This window comes from Dipodomys spectabilis, unplaced genomic scaffold (assembly GCF_019054845.1).
Source record: "Dipodomys spectabilis isolate Male_0828 unplaced genomic scaffold, ASM1905484v1 ptg000054l, whole genome shotgun sequence".
NCBI classification, from domain to species: Eukaryota; Metazoa; Chordata; class Mammalia; order Rodentia; family Heteromyidae; genus Dipodomys; species Dipodomys spectabilis.
Window position 1 is genome coordinate 20,281,828 of NW_024870731.1, and position 25,304 is coordinate 20,307,131.

Consider the following 25,304-nt stretch of genomic DNA (forward strand, 5'->3'; position numbering starts at 1 on the left):
CTATTTAGGAGGCTAAGATCTGAGGATAGCCGTTTGAATACAACCCAGTCAAGAAAGTCCTACTCTTATCTCCAGCTAACCACCAAAAATAGCTGGAGTGGAGCTGTGGCTCAAGTTGGCTCAAGTGGTAAAGCCCTGGCACACCTATACTCTGTTTTCAAACCCCATTCTTGGCATATACACATAAAGAATAATACAAATGCAACTCCTTTGTGCAATTACTAAAAAAAAAAAAGATAATAAAAATAATTTAAAATGTTTTCAATCTGGCTATAAGTGTCTTGAGATAGTATGATCTTGATTTCAAGGCTTATACAGGCTTATAAAGACTATATCAAAAGCCAAATACAACAAAAAAAAAGCTGGTGGCTCAAATGATAAAGCACTTGTCTTAAATGTATGAGGCCCAGGCTCAATAATCTGTGTGCCAGAGATAAATATACATTTAGATTAGATTAGATAAGATAGATAGATGTTTGTATGGATTTTTTTTTTTTTTTGTACTAGTCCTGGGGCTTAAACTCAGAGCCTGGGTGCTGTCCTCAGCTATTTTTGCTCAAAGCAGCACTCTACCACTTGAGCCACAGCTCCACTTGTGGCTTTTTAGTGGTTAGTTGGAGATAAGAGTCTCATGGACTTTCCTATATGGGCTGTCTTTGAGTCACAATGCTCAGATCTCAGCAGTGAAATAGGAGGGCCTGGTGCAATGTGCTAGAGAGCTGGGATTATTGGAGATCTCTATACCATATGAGGATCAGACTGCTTGTGCTGTTGGGAGAAACAGTATAGATACTGAAAGAGCAGCAAAGGCAGAAGAGAAAAACCAAATATTCAGTTTGGGGCCATCAGATGTAAAATACAAAATAAAGCAAAACTAATATTTTTACAACAAAAGAAAATAGACACCAGGCGCTGGTGGCTCACGCCTGTAATCCTAGCTAATCAGGAGGCTGAGATCTGAGGATCGCAGTTCAAAGCCATCCCAGGCAGGAAAGTCCGTGAAACTCTTATCTCCAATAAACCACCAGAAAACTGGAAGTAGCACTGTGGCTCAAGTGGTAGAGCACTAGCCTTGAGCTGAAGAGCTGAGGGACAGCGTTCAGGCCTAGAGTTCAAGCCCCACGACTGACCAAAAAAAAGAAAGAAAAAGAAAATAAACTGAAATATATTGAAAAATGCTTTAGTGTCATGATCATCAAGGGAGAGTCATGTTTTTACTGTTCCCTTTATTTCTTCCAGACTGACCTCCTCTGTATCCATTTATAGAGATTAGGTATATGAGCCTGTTTTGTTTGAAAGTTTAACTTTGTAATCAAAACTAGAACGTTCTGAAATGCCTGATTATGGCACACTGTGAATACAAAAGAGGTCACAGATTAGATTCCCATAGGCCTTCATGGTTGGTGACTTCACTACTAACCTAAATTCCTGCTATTACTCAGCACTTGACTTTTTACCACAAATGGACATGGGACAAGAAGCAAAGATTTCTTGCCACTTATTATACATTTTATAAGCTGTCATAAATTTTACAGGTGTTCTTCTATATAGTTTTGTTTTAATATGTATTAAATATTTCGACCCTGCATGATTTTAGATGTTTTTTATATCTTTTAAACTGGAATATATCTCTTAAAATTTAGATTGTAAAGCAATTTATAGCCACTAAAAGTTTGCAAGCAACATGTAACTATAGATAACATTAATAAATATCCACCAGGAATTCACCTCCAGAAATTATCATTAATATCTCTATTATAGCTGCCTGTGGACTTTGAAAGTATATATAACATTAAAAATTCTGATTGCCTGATGTGATGTGTAGTCCCATAATCCCAGCATTTGGGAGGTTGAGATAAGAGGATTGGGAGTTTGAGACTAGCCTAGGCTACATAGTGAGACCTTATTACTGAATAAATAAATAAATATTGATGTACATGGGGTTATAGTATAGATTCTGATCTTCATCTTAATATTTACTTGAATTAGTAAGTATATCTTGAGCATTTTTCATTCTCAATACCTATATCTCATTTTTCAATAATGAACAATACTGCAGTGACAATTCTTACTTACACTTTAAGTGAGAAAAGACAGGCTAAAATCAACATATTAGAGAAGTGAAGACCTTTAAAGGTGATAGGGCGTAAAGCATATCTTACAGAATGAACAGGCTAGATAGAGAGAATGGTAGTTGAGGTTAGAGAGATACAGACTCAAGCAAAGAATTGAAGGCTGTAATGAGCTGGCAGGCTCTAGCCTAGAAAGAAGCACAATGAGTGAAGCAGAGCTCCTGTGAGAGCCATTGCAGGTATTTAGAACTTAATTCTGTTAGGGCCTGGTGGGGAATGGGGAGATGCTGTAGGATTTGATCAAAGAAATTACCCCCTTTGTAAATTCTGTTCTAAAGGATGCTATTTCAGATGAGAACCTGAGGCCTAATTAATTACTGGTCATCAATAGACTGTTGGCTTACAATTAGGATTTTTAGAGCAATTAGTTGAAAATGGCCTAGAATGACTTCATTGGATCTACTAGAATATCTCTTAGAAATTTCAAAACTTTACTTTTGAAATTTTCTTACTGTGATTTAGTTATGTTTTCTTTAGAAATAGGCATTTTGTTTTAAATAGTGCCTTTATTGCAAATACTTGTGCTTTCCAGAATTTTATTATATAACTGTAAGCATTACTAAGACAGCCTTCTGGCTATTGTTTTCCATAGTAGTTTTCTTTCTATCATCTTTATACAAAGTCCACATTGTACTGGGAATTCTGCTGTATTTGTTGCAGTTTTGTGAACTTTAGCAAAGCTATCTTCATTTTGTTTCTAGTTGGCAAGTGAACAGCCTTGACCAAAAGCCCAGCCCTCTCTGCTTAACAGAGACATGCCACATTATAATTTAATACAATTACGTGTATAATACCCAGCATTCCATTTGGTGCTAGGGTGGTGAAAAGTAAGAGATTCAGTGATCTTGGTTCATTTTTAAAAAAGTATTTTACATAGCAATAGATTTCAAACATTTGTAATCTGAAGCAGTTTTCTTGATAATAGGGTATTATAACAAGATTTTCACTTTTTTTTCCTTAGTAGAAAACCAGGCAAAAGCAAAGGAATCAGACTTATCAGATACTCTGAGTCCAAGCAAGGAAAAGAGCAGTGACGATACTACGGGTGAGTGTAACAGCTTTTACAAAACTACAGGTATTATACTGTACAGAACTGTGAGAATACAGGTGTCAAGGTTTGTTTTGGGAAAAGCAGTGCTTCCATTTAACAAGTCAAGCACTGGAATCTTGACTTATTTTGTTAAAAGTACCTTCAACTATCTAAATAAAAAAGCTTTGTAAATTCTACTTATTTATTTGATGTAGTTTAAGCTTTCTGGTGGATGTGAATATTATTTATAATTATCTCTCTTTTTTCCTCCTCTGTAGATGCCCAGATGGATGAGCAAGATCTAAACGAACCTCTTGCTAAGGTATCTCTACTAAAAGGTACGTTAACATGTTCTCATAACATTTTATAAACCAGGTCATCAGATTCACCCTTTGCCACAAATTTGTCTGTACAGTATGTCAAATTATAAGTTTTAGCTAAGAGATTGAAACAGGTTTTGTAAAGTAGTATGAACTAAAATATGAAATTGTTGATGTTTTTGTCCAAAGGTTCAAAAAAAATTTAGAATAATGCCCATGTAATTGTAACCCCTCTGTACAGTATTTTCACAATTCAAAAAAATTAGAATAATCTGGATCAGTCAGCATTATATAGGAAAAGCAGTAAATGAGAAGAAATGAAATGCAGCTGTATGCCGGGCACTGGGTGGGTCACACCTGTAATCCTAGCTACTCAGGAGGCTGAGATCTGAGGATCGCAGTTCAAAGCTAGCCTGGGCAGGAATGTCCGTGAGATTTGTCTCCAATTAACCACCAGAAAACTGGAAGTAATTCTGTGGCTCAAATGGTAGAACACTTGCCTTGAGCTGAAGTGCTCAGGGACAGCGCCCAGGCCCAGAGTTCAAGCCTCACAACTGATCCCCCCCCCCCCCCCCCAAAAAAAAAAAGAAAAATGCAGCTGTATTTATGTTAATCCTCATGTCTCTGATAGGAACTTATTAGTACTTTGAACTAGTTAAAAATCTTACCTTTCTATAAAGAATCATTTGTTTGCTGTTATCCTATGGTAGCAGCTGTAAATTCCATAATTTCCCGGTCCCCTTATCCTCTAGTACATATCCCATTTTAAAGATATTCTTCAAGGTGTTTGGGGCTAAAGAATTTTTAAGTATGCCTAAAATAGGCCATACATGTAATAGTAAACTTTTAACTTCTCTTACCTCTAAAAAGAAAGTGTATTATTTCTTGATATTTACTTGTTTAAAATTAAGCAGATAAGAAATAAGTCAATATTCATGAACATGTTTGTAAAACAAGTGTCTTGAGAGGGCTTATTTATAAACCTGTGATTGTCAACATTTATTGTTTATTATACAGAGGAAGAGTTTGGCACAGTGGGTTAAACATATTGGGAAGTTCTTCAGGACCAGAGCAATAGTCTAAAAAAATTTCTTTTTGTAGAAGTACCTATTGTTCTGCACGGGCTATCAAAGGACATCACAGTGTGAACCCTGGGTTTGAGATTATGTGGAAGGAGGCCTTAGTTTTACCCAGCATGACCTTGCTGCTGGCCTGGTTTCCCCTGGTGACTGTGGCTATGGCTGTAGAGGGAGTCAAAAATGTTCCTAAGTCCAAAAAGCCTGGATTTGACTTTTCTTTCCCATGAATACTGAAAAATCACAGGGCTTCTTTTTTTTTTTTTAATTGTTATTATAAAACATGTACCGAGGAATTAAGAGGTTCATGAGTCAAGAACAAGTACATTTGTAGCCAGGTGCTGGTATCTCACACCAGTAATCCTTGTTACTCAGGAAGCTGAGATCTGAGGATCGCAATTCAAAGCCAGTCAGGCAAGAAAGCCCATGATACTCTTCTCTCCAGTAAACTACTAAATAAAAGCCAGAAGTGGCACTGTGACTCAGATGGTAGAGCAATAACCTTGAGCAAAAAGAAGTTCAGGGACAGTGCCCAGGCCCAGAGTTCAAGCCCGAGAACCGACAAAAGAAAAAAGAAAAGAAAGAGTACATTTCTTTCAGGACATTTGACCCCCTTCCCTCTCCCTTCTCTCTCCCCCCATTTTTACCTCCTGTCCCCACCTACAAATTGTATAGTTCATTTTCAATATAGTGTGTAGTGAGTACCCTACTTGCATTTGCCACATGGCTTCTTAATCTACCTTTGATTGACTTCTAGAATGGAGAAAGTTTTTGAGGGTTGCTGATCCATCCAGCCAATTACCAATTTGTCCTTAAATATTTAAAACCATAATTTCCAGCATTCTTACTGATCCATAATCACCTCAGAAGACAGTGTTGATAAGACAATGTCATAATAGCAAATATATGTTAATTTGGAAGTCCAGACCAGTCCAGGAATCTTACCTGCTCCGAAATGCAATTGTGTAAAATGTTGTTAGTGATACTGGGAAAAGAAAAAAGAAAAAACCAAAACCGAAACCTGGAGACCTTTATGGAAATGTGAAAAAACAAAAACAACGGAAGTGAATGAGTCATAAAGTTTGCTGGGCACTGGTGGCTCAAGCCTCTAATCCTAACTATACAGGAGGCTGAGATCAAGAAGATCATAGTTCAAAGCCAGCCAGCACAGAAAAGTATGTCAAACTATCTTCAAGCCAGCCAGCACAGAAAAGTGTGGGAGACTGTCTCCAAGCAACCAAATACAATGTATGAAGCTTGTTTGGCTAACATTTAAACAGTTCAACTATAAGAGAAATTTGAAAAAAATGGGGAAAATGTAATGCTATGTAATCAGTATCAAGAAATTGCTTGTTTTTTAATATAATAGTATTGTGTTTAGTATTTTATAGTCTTTTATATTTTAAATTTTATATAGTTTATATTTTTATATTTAAGTATATATGTATGAAACTTTTAATTGATCAGGAATACAAGAAGAGAAAAATCAAGATACCTTCTCAGACAAAGGAAATATTAAAAACCACATGCTAAATAAAAACATGGGTTAGATTTGGGGGTTGATAGGTATAACATTTCATTGTTTTATAAGTTTGAGTGACTTGTGACAAAGTTTAATGGCTTCTGAGCACAGCAATGATATGATCAGACCTTCATTTGGGAAGTTTACTGATTACTTGGAGTAGGGAAAGGCCACATGTAAGGCCACATTTAGGAGTTGTAGGTAATTGTTGAGTTTGAACCAGGATGATTGCTGTGGAAATTTAAACAAAAAAATACAATCCAATTTGAGGCTGTTGTTCTTGTCTTTCATCCTTAGTTATCTCACCTACAGTGTATAAGCATGAAAAACGAAATATAGGAGAGAAATAGGAAGTCATATACAGCCCTAGCATTTGACCTTAAATGACTAAAAGGATAGTGATTTCATTACCAAAAATATCTATTTCTGGAAGAACTGTCCTGCTGGGAACAGTGATGATTAGTTTGGCCCCTGATAAACAAGAAGAATGACTGCAGGTTCTAATTTGCCTGGAATTGTTTGTCTCCATTGTCCCAACATCTTTTGTTGTTGTTGGTTGTGGGGCTTGAACTCTGATCCAGAGTGCTGTCCCATAGCACTTCAGTTCAAGGCTAGTGCTCTACCAATTGAGCTACAGCGCCACTTCTGGTTTTCTGGTGGTTTATTGGAGATAAGAGTTTCACGGACTTTACTGCCTGGGCTGGCTTTGAATCACGATCCTCAAATCTCAGCCTCCTGAGTAGCTAAGATTACAGGTGTGAGCCACCAGCGCCTGACTTGTCCCAACATCTTTATCAAAAGCATTCATTCTCATATTCAAAGATGACCCACTTTTATATGATCACACTAGGAACTGGAAATTAAATATAGTACAGAACAGTGCAGGGACTAAAAAGTCATTTCACTTATTCCTGAGATCTTTTTTGGGGGGTCTGGGATGATACAGACTGATGTATATATAGAAGGAAGAGACAAGTACTTATGTTAAAAACATTTTAATAAGTGTGATGGAACTTTGGAAAGCACCACTTCCTGGCCAAGGACAGAGTTCCCAAAGGAAATGATAAAAATAAATGAGGCCAGGTGCCAGAAGCTCACACCTATAATCTAAGCTACTAAGGAGGCTGAAATCTGAGGATCATAGTTCAAAGCCAGCCCAATCAGGAAAGTCTGTGAAACTCCTGTCTGCAGTTAACCACCCATAAAAAGCCAGAAGTAGAGCAGTGGTTCATGTGGTAGAGCATAAGCATCCATACCCTGAATTCAAGCCCAAGGACCAGCACAAAAAAAAAAAAAAGAATATGCCAAAGGGGAAAGGGAAACTGTATTATACTCATGTTTATAAATAGAAGTCATATTTAGAATAGGAGTAACTTCGGAAGTGGCGCTGTAGCTCAAGTGGTAGAGCGCTCGCCTTGAGCTGAAGAGCTGAGGGACAGCGCCCAGGCCCAGAGTTCAAGCCCCACGACCGACCAAAAAAAAACAACAAAAAACAAACAAACAAAAAAAAAAAAACTTGGAATAGGAGTAACTTGACTCTAGGAGTCAAGTATACAGGAACATGAATGTGGTAGAACATAGGCCCTGTGGGGAAGATGGTCAGAAAGATGAGATGTGGTCAGACAAAGGCAGTATCCAGGTTTGGGGATTCTCTGCACATGAGTGAGTGCTGGTAGCATGAGGAATTTCTAAACAATGAGAATGATAAAGGAGCCAACCACAGATCCACCTATCAAGAAGGAACCTGGCCTGTCAGAAGAAGGGCTAAGGGGTGAGAATTTGAACTATGAAAGGCCAATGTCAAAGGTAAACTTGCAGTTCATCTGTCACCTGGAACTGTCTCACGTACCAGTTTGGCACAATCACCTTTCTCTGTCACAAAAGTGGTTCTTACAAACAACCCTAGAAATGCCAGTCCTTCTAAAAGGAAAAGTGATGGGAGTAGAAAGAGAATGCACCCTGGCCTTAGCCAGATCGCTATGTCAGTTGATAAGATGACACATGCTGTAGCTAGATGAGCTTTTTAATAAGTATGCATGTTTAAACAGATCTTGAAAGAGAATACTTTGATTTGGCCCTTTTACCATGTGGCTTAGTGTGTCTGTACCATGTTTGCCACAAAAGTCAGATTTAATTTAGGATATTATATAGAAGTTCTGTGGATCAGGGCTGATAGTTCTATACATAATATGCATTTACAAGACTTATTAGCCTTTGTATGAGAAAACCTCACACTAGCCCAAACCTCACATTAGACAGTTCTGAAGATATTCCATCATATTAAAGGAACAAAACATTCTTTGGCTTTGTTTTGTTTTTATTTTTATTTTCATTGAAGCAGTTTAACTGTGTAGACCAGGCTGGAGTTACAAATATATGGTCTTACAACCAGCTGGGAAAACAAGATTCTATTAACATTTCCAACTATCATCTCTCTCTTTTATTATTATCTTTAAGTAGTTGAACACAAGAATTACCATTCCCTATCATATCTGTTATTTCCATTTAACTTACACATCTTTTTTTTTTTTTTTTTTTTGTCGGTCATGGGCCTGAACCCTGGGCCTGGGCACTGTCCCTTAGCTCTTCAGCTCAAGGCTAGCGCTCTACCACTTGAGCCACAGCACCACTTCCGGCTTTTTCTGCTTATGTGGTACTTAGGAATTGAACCCAGGGCCTCATACAAGGCAAGCACTCTACCACTGAGCCACCTTCCCAGCCCTGACTTACACATCTTAATAAAGTGGAGGCAGGTTTGATGGGGCTGGCCTGTAATCTCAGCTGTTTAAGAGACTGAGGCGGAAGATTCATAAGGAAACCAGTCCTACCTAATAAGACTCCATTTCAAAAGATAAGTAAAATGAATTTTGCTTAAGAAGGCTTTCATTTGCCTTAATCTAGATGCTTTCACTATTACTTGTCACCAGACTTTGCAAAGGTTTGAAGCAGATTTGTAGAAGACTCCTGTCTAGGACCAAGTACAGTGACATGAGTAGGCCTAAGCTTAAACAACAAACAAATAAAGCATTCCCCTACACAGTCATATGAAAAACAGTGAGCCTTGATCAACCTTAGCTGGAGATTTATTCATTGCCTTCATCCAACATTGATGCTTGGTTGTCTGGAAAGAAAACTCCATACTAACTACTTGTTTGATTGTACGCATTTGTGTTTATTATATCAAATGTGATTTGTTAAAAAAAAAAGTTATCTCTACTTGTGTGGTCAGTTACCATTTAGAGCCATGTGAATGTATAATTTTGAAATATGGTATCTTACTTGTTCTAGTTAAAATACTGATCCTTTTAATTATTTAGTGGGGACAATAAGTCTCTGAGTTATAATAATAATTATTATCCTAAGGAGAGCTATCAGAATTGTAATCATGTGTTTTAGTTCTGTTTATGATTCTTGCCTAACAAATTATTCGTATAAGCAGTTGCCAAATGGGGATTTCATAATTCTTCACAACTTCTATATGTATTTGCTGACATTCTACTAGAAATAAGAATCATTTCTTTTTTGAAAGTTTCTTATATTTATTTGTTTCGGTGAATTTATGGATCTTTATTGTATTGTATTCAATCTCTTCTAGAGACATTTTTGTTATGATTTGAAGGGACATCTACTAACATATAGTCAGTAGAGACACAGAAATGTACTAACTGCTGCCAGTATTCAGGGCAGCCTTACAGCAAAGGATTATTCAAGTCAAAATTGAATGTAACTGAAAGGTCAAAAACTCTTAGCATGGAGCTAAGAAAAAATCTACTCAGAGCCGGCGCTGGTGGCTCACGCCTGTAATCCTAGCTACTCAGGAGGCTGAGATCTGAGGATCGCGGTTCAAAGCCAGCCCGGCAGGAGAGACTGTGAGACTCTTATCTCCAATAAACCACCAGAAAACCGGAAGTGGCGCTATAGCTCAAGTGGTAGAGCGCTCGCCTTGAGCTGAAGAGCTGAGGGACAGCGCCCAGGCCCAGAGTTCAAGCCCCACGACTGACAAAAAAAAACATCTACTCAGGAGTTTTATGAAGTTTTGTTTCTCTTTTTTTGAAAAATGAGATTTAGGCATCATCATACTTCTCTCCTAAACAGTCAAGACTTTGTCCTACATGATGAAAGATTGAAAAATGAAGATCAAAAGCTTTGCAGAGGCTGGGAAAGTGGCTAAGGGGTAGAGTGCTTGCTTCGCATGCATGAGGCCCTGGGTTCGATTCCTCAGCACCACATAAGCAGAAAAAGCTGGAATGGTGCTATGGCTCAAGTGGTAGAGCGCTAGCCTTGAGCTGAAGGGCTGAGGGACAGCGCCAGGCCCAGAGTTCAGGCCTCACAACCAACCAAAAAAAAAAAAAAAAAGCTTTGGAAAGTGCAGTGGTACACATCTATAAATCCAAGTAATTCCAGAGGCTGAGGGAGGAGAATTGAAGCCAGTCTGGGAACCATAGTATGACCCCTATTAAGAGGGGGGGGCGGGGTAGGAAAGGGGAAGAAAAATTCTGTCAGAGAAAGTATAGCTGATGTGACATCTTTGCCACTGAGGAAAAAAAATCGTTGCCTAACATGCTTCCCCCAGTCCAAAAGAGTTTTTGAAGGAAGAATTGATAGTTGACTATAGTAAATGAATCTAGAGCCAAAAATAAGTTTCTCTTTCCTCCAACCCTTTCTCTTTCAAGAATAAAACATCTTGACAGCAAAATAGTTATCTAATATATAGATATGAAAATACATGTAGGTAATATCCAAGATCAATATATTATGAAAAGTCATTCTTAGCCCTATTCTGATTAATTGAAGTTGTGGCTGAAGTATTTCATGGTATGAGTTACCTGATGATATGTTTGTCAGGAGTTTAGCCACAGAAAGCTTTAATGCACTAGAAGAGCTGAGTCACTAAAGAGAAAGGAGATCAGGGAAATAATATATTTAAGATGTAATTCTGAATTAAACCATTTGAGGTACCTCAGTAAATAATTCAGAGTTTGAATATCATGTTAGGGAAATAATGACAAAATACAGCTTTCAACCTAGGTTTAAGTGCGTATTTCACAACTGACTGCTAAGATAGTTTCCTCTTAAAGAGTTTTTTTTTCCATTTCCAGAGAAATTTCAAGCAAAATTATTCTTTGTCAAAATTTTAAAAATTGGTGAATTAGCATCATATTTTAAACCTTGCATAAGTTCTATATGAGTGAAATGTATAATTTGATATATATATTTTATACATTGTTTAACAGTATTTATGTTCTTTGTCTAGGGTAATATGACTAAAATGCTTACTATAATTTGCTTCTAAGTTTTATTTAACTCAGTTGTGCTATGTTATTTAACTGTGCATGTCTAAACATGAAAATGTTTGCCAGTCTGTTATAGAGATAGTTGTGGTACTAACACTTGCTTTTAAAATAACATGTTTTTGTCAGATGACTTACAGGGGGCACAGTCAGAAATTGAGGCAAAACAAGAAATTCAGCATCTTCGCAAGGAATTGATTGAAGCCCAGGAGCTAGCTAGAACAAGTAAACAAAAATGCTTTGAACTTCAAGGTGAGATCAAGATTACTTTGATTCATTAGAGGATATATGGAGGCAGCACGATATAGTTGGATGGCCCCAAACTTGGAGTCCAGAAGCATGTTATATTGCTCTAGATCCACAACTTCATTAGATTAACCTCTATACCTATGTTTCAGATCAGTAAAGTTAAGATGATTTCTATAATCCCAGCTAATCATCAGACTGAGGAAAGAGGATCATGAGTTTGAGGCCAGACTGGTTAGCATAGTGAGATTGACTCAAGAAAAAAGCATAGTACCGGAAGCATGGCTCAAGTGGTAGAGAACCTGCTGAGCAAGTGCACTCTTGAGTTTAAATCCTATAACACACACACACACACACACACACACACACACACACACACTGTCTACTAATTTTGTAATTTTGTTCTGGCCTCTTTCTTTCCTAGAAGCTTGCTTATCTGTAGTGTCAGGCTAGTGGAATCAGTGCTGTTTCTTAAAGTTTGTTTCCATTCATTTGCAGTATTTACCTTTCTGTATTTAATTAATATCTTGGAGAACCTTAAAATGAGGAAGTGAATGGTCTATGGAATCCTCATGTTTTCTAAAATGGCCTTCCTGACTAGAAAGAAAATTCATATACCAGGAAAAAAGGAACTGAAACTTTTTGTTACTATTTCCTTCCTTTCTTACTTCTTGAAGAAATTGGTATATTAAAGAATTGAGGAGTGGTTTTATAGCATTTGCCTATCATGCATAAGGCCCTGAGTTCTGTCCCTAGCACTATGGGAAGAAGGAAGGAAGGAAGGGCTGAAGAAGGAAGGAACGAAGGAAGGGAGGAAGGAAGGAAATTATTGGTTTTACTTTACTTAGAAGGAAATTAGTATTCATTTACTTGAACTTTTCATACATATATTTAATTACAATAAAATATTTTTTAGTCATTAGTTACTTAAATTTAATGCTTACTCTTGCTTGGCAGTAAACATGAGGATTTAAGACTAAAAAGTTAATATTAAGACTTGAAGTTGCCATAGAGCACTTTTACAAGGCCCTGATCAAACCCCAGAAACCCATCCAACACCAAAAACCCTTTGAAGTTTGTCATGTAACAACTGACGTGATGATAGAATGCCTAGAACTGTATTACTTACTGCTTTTTTGTGCTCCTAAAATCTTAACAGCTAATACTGATGATACTTATGGCCTAATGTTTATGTCCTTTAGTAAGTTTTAGGAGAAAATATCCTAGGAACTCCCAATTATTCAATTGTGAATTCTTCTATTAACTCACAATATTAGATAAACTGTGTTTTTACTTTTAGCTCTTTTGGATGAAGAAAGAAAAGCCTATCGAAATCAAGTTGAGGAATCTGCTAAACAAATACAGGTTCTTCAAGGTATGGCTATTGAAGATTGCTATTTTTAGTGATTCAAAAGATAGGGAAATTAAGGGGCAGAAGGTTCCCCTTTGTCATAGCTTTGATTCTTCTCTAGAACCTGCCATAACTAGATTATTGGAGCCCTTTTGTTTAAAGAAAATATAAGGGGAAATTCTCCAGGAATATATTATTAAACACATAGAGTAAAAAGAGAATTGTATTTAGTAAAACTGACATTCTTGAGTCACTACTGGGAAAATTTTGGGGCAAGAAATATGTTTGAGCCTTAACACTTTTAGTTGTACCTAATGATGTACCTAATGCTAAAAACATTTGCACTGCAACAAAAATTATGCCACATGGAATGGAATAAAGGTCTCTGCACTGCCTTCATTAATAATGGCTTCTATCCATTCAATACCATCATTTGTCCATGTCTTTGTATGAATTATCATGAGATCATTACAGGCATCAGTAGGAAGACCCTTGCCTGTCAAGATTACTTCAAGCTTAAACTCCTAGAAGTCATAATTGTGAGATACCACTAGAGAGCACTTTGTTCCTGTTCTGTTGTAAAATTCCTAAAGAAAAATTAATTTGTCTTCATGGCCAAAATAGTAACCAATATTATTTAAAAAATTTAGCTTGAGCCAGGCGCCGAAAAAGTCCATGAGACTTTTACCTTCAATAAACTACTCAGAGAATGCCTTAAGTGGTGCTGTGGCACAAACAGTAGAGCACTAGCCTTGACTACAAAGAAAGAGGCTCAGGGACAGCACCAGGACCCTGAGTTCAAGCCCTACGAAGGGCAAATAAATAAATAAGTAATATTAAATAATAAAAATTTAGCTTGATACCTGGGCATCAATGGCTCATGCCCATAATCCTAACTACCAAGGTTTGAAGCCAGCCTAGACAGAAAAGTACATGAAACTGTTTCCAAAATAACCAACAGAAAGCCATCAATTGGTAGAACAACAGTCAAACAAAAAGCTGAGCAAACACTAAACCCCAAGTTCAAACCAGTACTACCAAAAAAAAAAAAAAAAAAAAAGTTTTTTAGCCTGAAAACCAGAATGGAAACAAATAAGTAGGCAATATTTCAGAAAAGATGGGAGTCATTTTTGTGAGGATTGTGATTTTGTCTAAAAACACCCAGTCTTTTTTACTTATTTTTGGAAGTCTTTAAACTTTTACTATACTTTAATGCCATTAGCTATTAGTTCATATAAATATAATTTGTATCTGCATTTCAACATAAACATATGGACAATTTTATGACTTATTCAAACCTTTTTTTTTTTTTGTATATATGCAGCCTGGGGCTTGAACTTAGGGCCTGGTATTGTCCCTAAACCTTTTTTTGTTGTTGTTGGTCATGGGGCCTGAACTCTGGACTTGGGCACTATCCCTCAGTTCTTCAGCTCAAAGCTAGTGCTCTACCACTTGAGCTATAGCAACACTTCTGGCTTTTTCTGCTTATGTGGTGCTGAGGAATCGAACCCAGGGCCTCATATGTGCAAGGCAAGCGCTCTACCACTGAGCCACTTTCCCAGCCCCTTGTAACCTTTTCATATATGCGTATAATGTACCTTGCTCAAATTCACCACCTGTATAACCCTTCCCGTAATCACTCCTCTCTTCCACTTTTTGTCTTAAAGCTGTCTTGCTCATGCAACATTGAGTGCCCTCTAGTGTCAGAATGTGACACTAGGTGTGCTCCCGTGGCTCACACCTATAATCCTAGCTACTCAGGAGGCTGAGATCTGAGGATCATGGTTCAAAGCCAGCCTGAGCAGGAAAGTCCATGAGACTCTTATCTCCAATAAACCACCAGAAAACTGGAAGTGTCACTGTGGCTCAAGTGATAGATAGCTAGCCTTGAGCTGAAGAGCGCAGGGAAAGCGCCCAGGCCCAGAGTTCAAGCCCCACAACCGACAAAAAAAAAAAAGGAAAGAAATTAATTCTTTAAGGAATTGGCATCTGAACAGAAAACTAAATCAAGAAATTTAGCATTTTAAGATTGGATGGATAGATCACCAACTATGAGCAATAAAGTCATAGGTGGCTCCGTGGTAGAGCACTTGCCTTGCATGCTGAGGCCCTAGATTCGATTCCTCAGTACCACAGAAGGAGGGAAAAAAAGCCGGAAGTGGCGCTGTGGCTCAAGTGGTAGAGTGCTAGCCTTGAGCTGAAGAGCTGAGCGACAGCGCCCAGGCCCAGAGTTGAGGCCAACCCCCCCCCCCCCCAAAAAAAAAAGGGTTTGAGGCCCTAAGCTAAAGCCAGCATGAAAGAAAAAGAAGAAAAAACTGGCTTCCAGTGGCCTCATTCTTATCATACTAGCTATGCAGGAGGCTGAGATCTGAGGAAGCCAGTTCCAGACTAGCATGGACAGACAAATCTGAAAGACTGATATCGACAATTAATCAGCAAAAAAGCTGGAAATACAAGTGTGTAGCTCATGCCTCTAATCCAAGCTACTAAGGAGGCTGAGATATGTGGATCTCAGTTCGAAGCCCTCTCAGGTGGGAAAGTATGTGAGATGCTTATCTCAAAAAAACTGTAAGTGGCTCTGTAGCTTAAGTAGTAGAGTCCTTGCCTTGATCAAAAGAAGCTCACGGACAGCACTCAGGTCCAAAAAGCCTCAGGAGCAGCAAAAGAAAAAAAAGTGTGTGGCTGAGGTGGTAAAAGTGCAAGGCCCTGAGTTCAAGTCCCAGTACATACACATACACACATGCACACACATGTGCACACAGATGAAATGTTTAATGCTTAACATTTAACCAAAGCAATTCTATATCTAGAATTCACTATGAGAAAGTAATATAACAAATTTGATTGATAATCTCTGTCATTTGGAGTCTATTGCGTCTCCTTAAGCAACCAACTAGACAGGAACATACACAAAAGAGAGAAAGAGAATGAATTAAAAATCAGACTTTTTTTATGTACGTAGACACAAAAGTCCTCAATAAAATACTTACTATTTGAATTGCATCATGAGCAGCATTATATATAGGAAATAAACACTAAAAATTTCTAAAATAAAGGCATAGCCAAATAAGTTACAAAATAAATTATTTTTATTGAAAGATCTTCAGCAAGGGGAGAAATGAATAAATATATTTTATTATTTTATAACATTTTTTTTTTTTTTTTTTTGTCTGTCATGGGGCCTGCACTCTGGGCCTGGGCACTCTCCCTCAGCTCTTCAGCTCAAGGCTAAGGCTCTACCATTTGAGCCACAGTGCCACTTCCAGCTTTTTCTGCTTATGTGGTACTGAGGAATCGAACCTAGGGCCTCATACATGCAAGGCAAGCACTCTACCTCTGAGCCACCTTCTTAGCTCTATTTTATAACATATAATTACTTATAGTATATATACATATATATCCCTTTCTACTTAATATTTGTTTTCACGTGTGTTTATAAAGATGGAAAAAAAGAAGAATAAATACTGAATATTAGAATCGATTTTCTCTGTCTAGAGGAAATAATGATCAATTTTTTTCGCTTTTGAATCTGTATTTTGGTTTTCTCTGTACCCAACATGTACAGAGAAACATTAAAAAGTAACAGCTTTCTATAAAGACTAGGTCAAAGCCCAACAAAATCAGCCAGAAAATGGGTACATGCAAGGAGGATGGGGTAGACAAATGAAGGAGAGGGGGGAGGAATGCAGTCAAGAATTCACTGTAGGGCTAGGGTGCAGCTCAGTGGTAAAGTGCCTGCCTAGCAAGTACAACATCCTGGGTTCAATCTCCAGTACCAAAAAAGAAAGGACAAAATATATATATATATATATATATACACAAGTCATTGTATGTACCACAAAATTAAGAAAAGTAAGGGGGCAGTGGAAGGGAGGTGAAAATGTTGAAGAGAGGGGCATTGCATTCATAAACTGCTATGTTAGTGGCACCTCCCTTGTACAGCTACTTAAAGATAATTTTACAAATTAAAGGAAAAGTAAATAAATATGAGAACCAAATACCAATAAATAAACAAACTGCTCTCACACTGGGTTGTGTAGTATAGCTAGATCCTATAATGAGCTGTTAATTTGTCCTTAATTCCTGTGGACAAAAGAATGATGGATAAATACTTTTGTAGCCCAACTGCAGAGGTTACACATCGAAATCGAGAATCTCCGGGAGGAGAAGGATGATGAAATCACGAGCACTAGAGATGAATTGCTTAGTGCACAAGATGAAATTTTGCTCCTTCATCAAGCAGCAGCAAAGGCTGCCTCTGATCGGGATGTTGACGTTGTTTCTTTACAAGAAGAGCTTAAGAAGGTGCGAACTGAACTTGAGCAGTGGCGGAAAGCAGCATCTGAATATGAGAAAGAAATTGCCAGTCTGCAAAACAGTTTTCAAGTCAAATGCCAACAGTGTGAGGACCAGCAGAGAGAGGAAGCAACTAAGTTGCAAGGTGAGGAAATATATTTTACATAAATCTCTTTACTCCTTCCCCAATCTTTCATGATAGGGCTTCTCTATATTACCCAGGCTGGGCTTGAATTCCTGGGCTCAATTGATCCTCCTAACTCATTCTCAACAACTATGTGCTTCACCTGACTTTCTCTTAGCAACCATTTGATTTGTACAAATCAAATTTGTCTCTTGATAGCAATCAGTTATATAATTGATTCAGTTTTACTATAGCTTCAATTACATAATTGATCTTTACTGCTAGGTCTGTGTATATATTCTTGAAGTCTATAAGTTCTGTAATAAATTTTAATTTTTTATAATCTTATTCTAGCTAATACTTTTAAAGTTATTTGTCTCAGTACAGTAATGTGGAAAAACACTACTCAAATTTAAAGTGATAGAGCTTCTTTGTTGTATAGATGCAGAGTAACAGGAATCAAAGAAATCTGCATGTTTTTAAGGGGGAGGGAGTGTATCCTCTGAAATATTTTCCTTTCTCCTTTAGATTATGATAGAATTTATGTTCCTATATTAACAGATGTGTTTGGGGATTCTTCTAGGTGAACTGGAGAAGCTGAGAGAGGAATGGAATGTATTGGAAACCGAATGCCATTCTTTAAAAGAGCAAAATGTTTTGCTATCATCAGAACTGCAGCGGCAAGAAAAAGAATTGCACAAGTATGCAAAAACTTTCTTTTTTAGCTTCAAAACAAATATCTTCAACTTTTATCTAAGTTCAATTTAATTTTTATATTTAAATACCTTTCGGAAACAAACTATCAGCCCAAATCTGATTATCTAGCAGGCTAATCTTACTAAATAAGTGCTTCATTGTTTTTCCTGTCATCATCATCATCCTACATGATCTTTCCTCTTGGTCTACCTGTAGACTACAGACTCATTAAATTCTCCCTTCCACCCTCACCCACCCAAATCCCTGAACAGTAGAGTTTATAATTAGTAACTGAGCTTGTCTTATAAACTAAATGACAATAAATTCAAATACAAATAATTTTTTTCTTTGACACCAGTGACCCTGGGATGAAATTCAGCTTCTGAATTTCAAAGAGGGTGAGACTAGGGATATAGATCACTGGCACAGTGCTTATGTCTGGGTTTGATCCATAACACCACCAAAAAAAAAAAAAAAAAGATTTCAAACTGCTGTGTGAAAAACAGTAATATAAGCAGGGCAACAGTGGCTTGCTTATGCATGTAAGCCTAGCTACTCTGCAGCCTGAGATCTGAAGATCAAGATTCAAAGCCAGCTCTGGCAGGAAAATCCATGAGACTCTTACCTCCAATTAACCTCTAGAAAACCAGAAGTGTAACTGAGGCTCAAAGTGGTAAAGCACTAGCCTTGAGCAAAAAAGCTCAGGAACAGAGCCCAATCCCTGAGTTCAAGCTCCACAACTGACCCCAAAAAGATAGATAGAGCTGTAGACTAGCGCTCTATCACTTAAGCCTTAGCCCCACTTCTGGCTTTTTCTGCTTATGTGGTACTGAGGAATCGAACCCAGGGCCTCATGCATACAAGGCAAGCACTCTACCACTGAGCCACCTTCCCAGCTCCGAGATCAAGAATTCTCTAAAGCCAGTTAAATCTTTCTAGTACCTTGCAAGTAAACTGATAAATGGTTTAGACTTTGAACAACTCTATAAACAATGTTTGCATTCTAATTCAGTTATGAAAGCAGTACATATTTCTTATGAAAACTCAGTCTCAACACTCTCTCCCAGCTTACCAAAAGTGGAAGTCATCACTTTCTTGTTATATTTGTGTTTCTACTTCTAGAGAGCATATTAAGGTTAGCAAAACACAAAATAAGCCTTAGGAGAAAATAACAGATACGAGGCTAGATAACTCAGAAAGTCATCATCTTTATTATGTATTAAAATAATTGCAGTATTGATTTTGTTTTTGTTTTTGTTTTTGGGATCCGGTTGTGGGACCTGAACTCTGGGCCTGGGTGCTGTCCCTCAGCTCTTCAGCTCAAGGCTAGTGCTCTACCACTTGAGCCATAGTGCCACTTCCGGCTTTTTTTTTTCTTCTGCTTATGTGGTGCTGAGGAATCGAACCAAGGGCCTTGAGCATGCAAGGCAAGCGCTCTACCACTAAGCCACCTTCCCAGCCCTTGATTTTTAAAATTACAATATTGATATAAAAAAACTAGAACTAGTTGAAGGAATATCTATTCTCCAAAGCCTCACATAATACCTGGTACTCTCAATATAAGTATCTATCAAGGACTTCTGTTTTGTTTTCTTTTCCAATGTCATAATTTCCCTTAGTCTTTCACATATTGTATGTGATTACGTGTGTGTGTGCGCGCGCGCGCGCGCATGCGCGCGCGCCAGTCCTGGGGCTTGAACTCAGGGCCTGGGCACTGTCACTGGGCTTGTTTGCTCAAGGCTAGAGCTCTACCACGCTACAGCTCTGCTTGTAGCTTTTATGCTGGTTAATTGGAGGTAAGTGTCACAGACTGTCCTTGTGATCCTCAGATCTCAGCCTCCTGAGTAGTTAGGATTACAAGTATAAGCCACCAGTGTGTGTATTATTTTCTGAATGTGTAAAGTTTATAAAAAGTCATTTTAAAATGTGATTAATCAGAACAAAATAAAGGCCAAAAATGTGTGTATATGAGAGAGAGAGAGACTAGTCATCTGTGTAGCATCACTTTTGACAAATTGCATGTAGTAAAATGTGTATAAAATGATATTAGAGCTGGGAATGTGGCTTAGTGGTAGAGTACTTGCCTAGCATGCATGAAGCCCTGGGTTCAATTCCTCAGTACCACATAAGCAAAAAGCTAGACGTGATACTGTAGTTCAAATGGAAGCCTTCAGCAAAAGAAGCTCAAAGACAGTGCCCAGGCCCTGAGTTGAAGCCTCAGTACTGGCCAAAAACAAAAAGATACATTGATTGTATCAAGGAGTTTCACCATGGCATTTTATACATACATATACTGTATTATAATCAGAATAATTCCTTATGTTTCTCACTCTTTTACCATCTCCCTAGTCCCCTGTTGTTTAACAAATATCATCTCAGAAAATGTTTATTCAAAGAATAAAGTACACTGAGTAAGTAACTTGTTCTACATCCCACAGGTGAACAGTGGCAGGGCCAGGTCTAGATCCTGTCTCCTAGTTCTTTGTGCTTCCCATTTGTCTTTACTTGAGTTAGCAGTGGCTCCTGTGCTTTTAGTTCCTGACCCCCCATCCTACTTGTCAAGTATTTAACCTGATAAGAAAATAGTTGAGCCAGGTGCCAGTGGCTCACACCTGTAATCCTAGCTACTCAGGAGACTGAGATCTAAGGATCATGGTTCAAATCCAGCCTGGGAAGGAAAGTCCATGAGACTTTTATTTCCAGTTAACCACCAGAAAACTGGAAGTGGTGCTGTGGCTCAAGGGGTAAGAGCTTTCTTCTTGAACTGAAGAGTTCAGGGACAGCTCCCAGGCCCAGAGTTCAAGCCCCATGACCGAGAAAGAGAGAGAGAGAGGGCTGGGAAGGTGGCTCAGTGGTAGGGCGCTTGCCTTGCATGCCTGAGGCCCTGGGTTCGATTCCTCAGCACCACATAAGCAAAAAGAAAAAAAAAGCCAGAAGTGGCGCTGTGGCTCAAGTGGTAGAGTGCTAGCCTTGAGCTGAAGAGCTGAGGGACAGCGCCCAGGCCCAGAGTTCAGGCCCCACGACCGGACGCACACAAAAAAAAAAAAAGAGAGAGAGAGAGAGAGAATAGTTGAAAGCTGGGTGCTGGTAGCTCACGCCTGTAATCCTAGTTACTCAGGAGCTGAGATGTAAAGATTGTGATTTGAAGCCAGCCCCAGCAGAAAAGTCTGTGAGTCTTTTACCTCCAATAAACTAGAAAAGAAGAAAAGGCCAGAAATGGTGCTGTGGCTCAAGTGATAGAGTGCTATCCTTGAGCCTCTTAAGAAGTTCAGGGATAGCACCTTGGTCCTCAGTTCAAGCCCCAGGAATAGCAAAAAAAAAAAAAAAAAGGAAAATAGTAGAAATAAGTGTATTTTTGTGTATTTGTGAGACAATATATTTTAATATGTCAAATATACAATTATTTCTGTTTTAAATTTTTTTGCCTTTATGAATATTTGATAGGATATAACTATACCACTGTAGGGGTATTTTTGTTATTTTTGCCAGTACTAGGTTGTGAACTCAGGGCCTCAAGCTCTTGCTCAGCTTTTTCACTCAAAATTGTTACTCTTGAGCTACATTTCTATTTCCATTTATTTTCTGGTTATTTGGATATAAGAATCTCTCAGACTTATCTGCCCAGACTGGCTCTGAACTGCATTTCTCAAATCTCAGCCTTCTGAGTAGCTGGAATTCTAAGCATGAGCCACTGGTCTTAGCTTTGTAGGGTAGTATAATAAATAGTAATAATAATAAATAGTAAAAATAGTATTTTAGTGCTTTCTACTTATTTGAAATGTCTTATTATCTTTTTTTTCTTCTTCATATTTTTTCCTCCTCTGATATCCACTACATCTTACCTGGTGAAATGTTTAAGAAACTAACCTTCCATGTCTAGTTCCTGCTTGTTAATAACCACTTCTCAATGTTTACATCGCAGTTCTCAAAAGCAGAGTCTAGAGCTTACAAGTGATCTGAGCATCCTGCAGATGACCAGGAAAGAGCTTGAGAACCAAGTGGGATCCTTGAAAGAACAACATCTTCGAGATTCAACTGACTTAAAGACTCTTCTCTGTAAGGCTGAAAACCAAGCAAAGGATGTACAGAAAGAGGTAAAGCGAAAAGACATTATGAGCCCTATTGTGGTTGGACTTAAAGCCAAAAGCAAATCAAATATCCATGCTAGTTAGAAATGAAGGGAAGCAGAAGTCACATTACCTGTTGACATGTGGAACATCACTGTGTGGGGATTTTTAGCTGTGTACGATGGTCCATATATGAAGAATTCATTAGGAAGGTTCAGCTTCAAAAATACAAAAACATGAAATTGCATTTTAATGTTTCCTTATCACTTAATATGAGAAGCTTTTTGAATCAGATCACTTGATTCATTATTTAGTTCTCAAAGACAGTGCCATATTTAGATCAAAATACTTTTGAAAAGGAAAATGAAGATACACTACTAGAGCCATGTCTTCTAGTGAGACTAGACTAGATACTAAGTGCGAATTCACGTCATAGCCAAGCATCCAAACACATGTTATGACTGCTTACTTTCCCCACACACATACCCCAAATATATATACACAGTTTTTATGTCATTTTGCTGAAAATCTTAACTTGGGTAGCTTTGTCATGTTAAGGAAGCTTGAGAAAAAATATTAGCCAGTGGCTAGTGACTCATGCCTATCATCCTAGCTACTCAAGATGCTGAAATTTGAGGATCATAGCTTGAAGTCAGCATAGGCAGAAAAACACTTCATCTCCAGTTAACCAGCAAAATGCTAAACTGGCCTGGTGCTGGTAGGCTCACACCTATAATCCTAGCTACTCAGGAGGCTAAAATCTGCGGATCTTGGTTTGAAGCCATCTTGGGCAGAAAAGTCCATGAGACTCTTATCTCTAATAAACTACTCGAAAACGCCACAAGTAGTGCTGTGGCTCAAGTGGTACAGTGCTAGCCTTGAGCACAGAGAGGCTCAGGGACAAAGCCTAGGCCCTGAGTTCAAACCCCAGGACTGGCACAAATTTAAAAAAAAAAAAAAACAACTGAACTAGAGATGTGACTCAAGTGATAGAGCACATATCTTGAGAAAACAACAACAACCAAGCAAGAAGCTGGGCACCAGTGGCTCATGCCCATAATCCTAGCTACTCAGGAAGCTGAGATCTGAGGATCGTGATTCAAAGCCAACCCAGGTATGAATCTGTAAGACTCTTTGCTCGAATTAACCACCAAAAAAGCTGGAAGTAGAGCTGTGCCTCAAATGGTAGAACATTAGCCCTAAGAAGCTCAGGAACAACACTCAGGCTCTGAGTTCAAACCCTAATACCAGCACACAAAAAAAAAATGAACAGGAGCACAAGTCCCTGATTTCAATCCCCCAGTAATCACCACCACCACCACCACCCCCCGCAAAAAAAAATTATGTTAAGGATGGTGAGGGATGACTCTGGAGTGGATGACTTGAGCAAAGCATATACCTCTCTCTTTCTCCCTTTCTTTCTCTCTTTACTTTTGGCATCCTGGGGCTTGAACTCAGGGCCTGGGTACTGTCCCTGAAGTGTTGGTTGTTTTTTCTTTTGTGTGTGTATGTGCTCAAGGCTAATGCTCTACCACTTGGGCCACAGCTCCACTTCCAGCTTTTTTTTTTGGGGGGGGGGGGTGTCCGGTCATGGGGCCTGGACTCTGGGCCTAGGCGCTGTCCCTCAGTTCTTCAGCTCAAGGCTAGCGCTCTTCCACTTGAGCCACAGGGCCACTTCCAGCTTTTTTCTTTTTGCTTATGTGGTGCTGAGGAATCGAACCCAGGGCCTCATGCATGCAAGGCAAGCACTCTACCACTGAGCCACCTTCCCAGCCCCCACTTCAAGCTTTTTGGTAGTTTATTAGATTCAAGAGTCTCAAAGACTTACATGCCAGGGCTGGCTTCGAGCCATGATCTTCAAATCTCAGCTTCCTAGTAGCTAGGATAACAGGTGTGAGCCACTAGTTCCTGGCTCAGATACCTTTTCTTGAAGTGGGCAATCGGGCTGTAAGAGCTGAGATAATTCCTGGATTCATATCCAGGTGAGGAATGCAAAAGGCTGATAAGTTAATCTGCTCATCAGGTATATATCCTAACTATGGACTCACTTAAAAGAAAGATTTTTTTTTTAAAATAAATTGCAAGGAAGTTAAACTCTCACCTTTAATAGTGAATTTTTCCAAATTTGTTTTTAGAAGATCTGTTTAATCACTGCAGCTTTTCTTTGCACTTAGCTTAAAGTGTTTTAAATTTGGGAATGAGTATTGTTCTTCTGTCTTTATGTTTGTTCCTAAAGAAAAAACTGTAACTTACTTTATTTACATGTAGATATGTTGATTCTGTAATGTGTTTGTCTTTTCCTTACTGAAGATATATGTGTTTTAGGAGAAATCTCATTTATTTAGAACACAAATTTTGTGCCAAAGAGCATATCCTCATATTTAATACTGTAAGCACTTTGTGTTCTTCCAACCCACATGCCATAATTCTTCCAAAATTTGGGAAGAATATTGTGATTGGAAGGTAATTCTCTTGTATATTACTGTGGATGCATTAGACATTTTGTTGCATTATTTATTTGCCTGCTTTTGGTCACTGAACAATCAGTTGCAGGATGCTTCTAATGTTCCATACATGGCAGTGGCATGTTGTCACAGCATCTAAATTGTTGATAGTCTTGGATTGCATTAAATGCAGCACATTTAAAAACATGTCTGAGCTTGTCAGTATGTTTCTTTCTTACTTGTTCACTGTTTTCCATTGTGAAATGATTTCTAGTCATCATATTCCTTTGTAATGTGAAATTATTCTGATTGTCCTGATGTTAACATATTGGATGCTAGTCTGTAACTAAAGTATTCTTTAATGAGGTTCTCACAAGTATGTAAACTACTGCAAATATACAAACTACCTTTTAGTATTGCACACTTACCCCCCTTCATTTTTGCCTTTGTTCTCCTTTTCTCATAGACTTACGCTTAAAATGCACAGTGTCATGATTATGTATCTTCAGCACTGTAACAAACTAAACTATTACAAGCCCAGATTATCTTTATGAAGAAGAACCAAAGTGTTGGTAATATTACCTGACATTTCTCTCTTAATCAGGAACAAACTCATTTCTGACCTCAGAGTTAGAAAGCAAGATGCAACAAAAATAGTCTCTCAGGGCTGGGAATGTGACTTAGTTGTAGAGTGCTTGACTAGCATGCA

General features: G+C 38.2%; 1 protein-coding gene across 25 annotated transcripts in view; it reads left to right on the forward strand.

Moving 5' to 3' along the window:
- Window positions 1-25,304, forward strand: part of LOC122108226 (sarcolemma associated protein) — a 123,439-nt gene that overhangs the window by 90,420 nt on the left and 7,715 nt on the right. For 9 of the 25 annotated variants that reach the window (XM_042680223.1, XM_042680230.1, XM_042680233.1 and 6 more), the window contains 7 exons: window positions 3,097-3,177; window positions 3,441-3,500; window positions 11,501-11,623; window positions 12,918-12,992; window positions 17,089-17,409; window positions 17,972-18,089; window positions 22,007-22,178. In XM_042680223.1, coding sequence (XP_042536157.1) covers window positions 3,097-3,177; window positions 3,441-3,500; window positions 11,501-11,623; window positions 12,918-12,992; window positions 17,089-17,409; window positions 17,972-18,089; window positions 22,007-22,178 — 950 coding nt within the window. Of the gene's footprint in view, window positions 1-3,093; window positions 3,178-3,440; window positions 3,501-11,500; window positions 11,624-12,917; window positions 12,993-17,088; window positions 17,410-17,971; window positions 18,090-22,006; window positions 22,179-25,304 lie in introns of all 25 variants that reach the window. The other 16 variants (XM_042680222.1, XM_042680229.1, XM_042680226.1 and 13 more) reach the window with 3 other exon arrangements.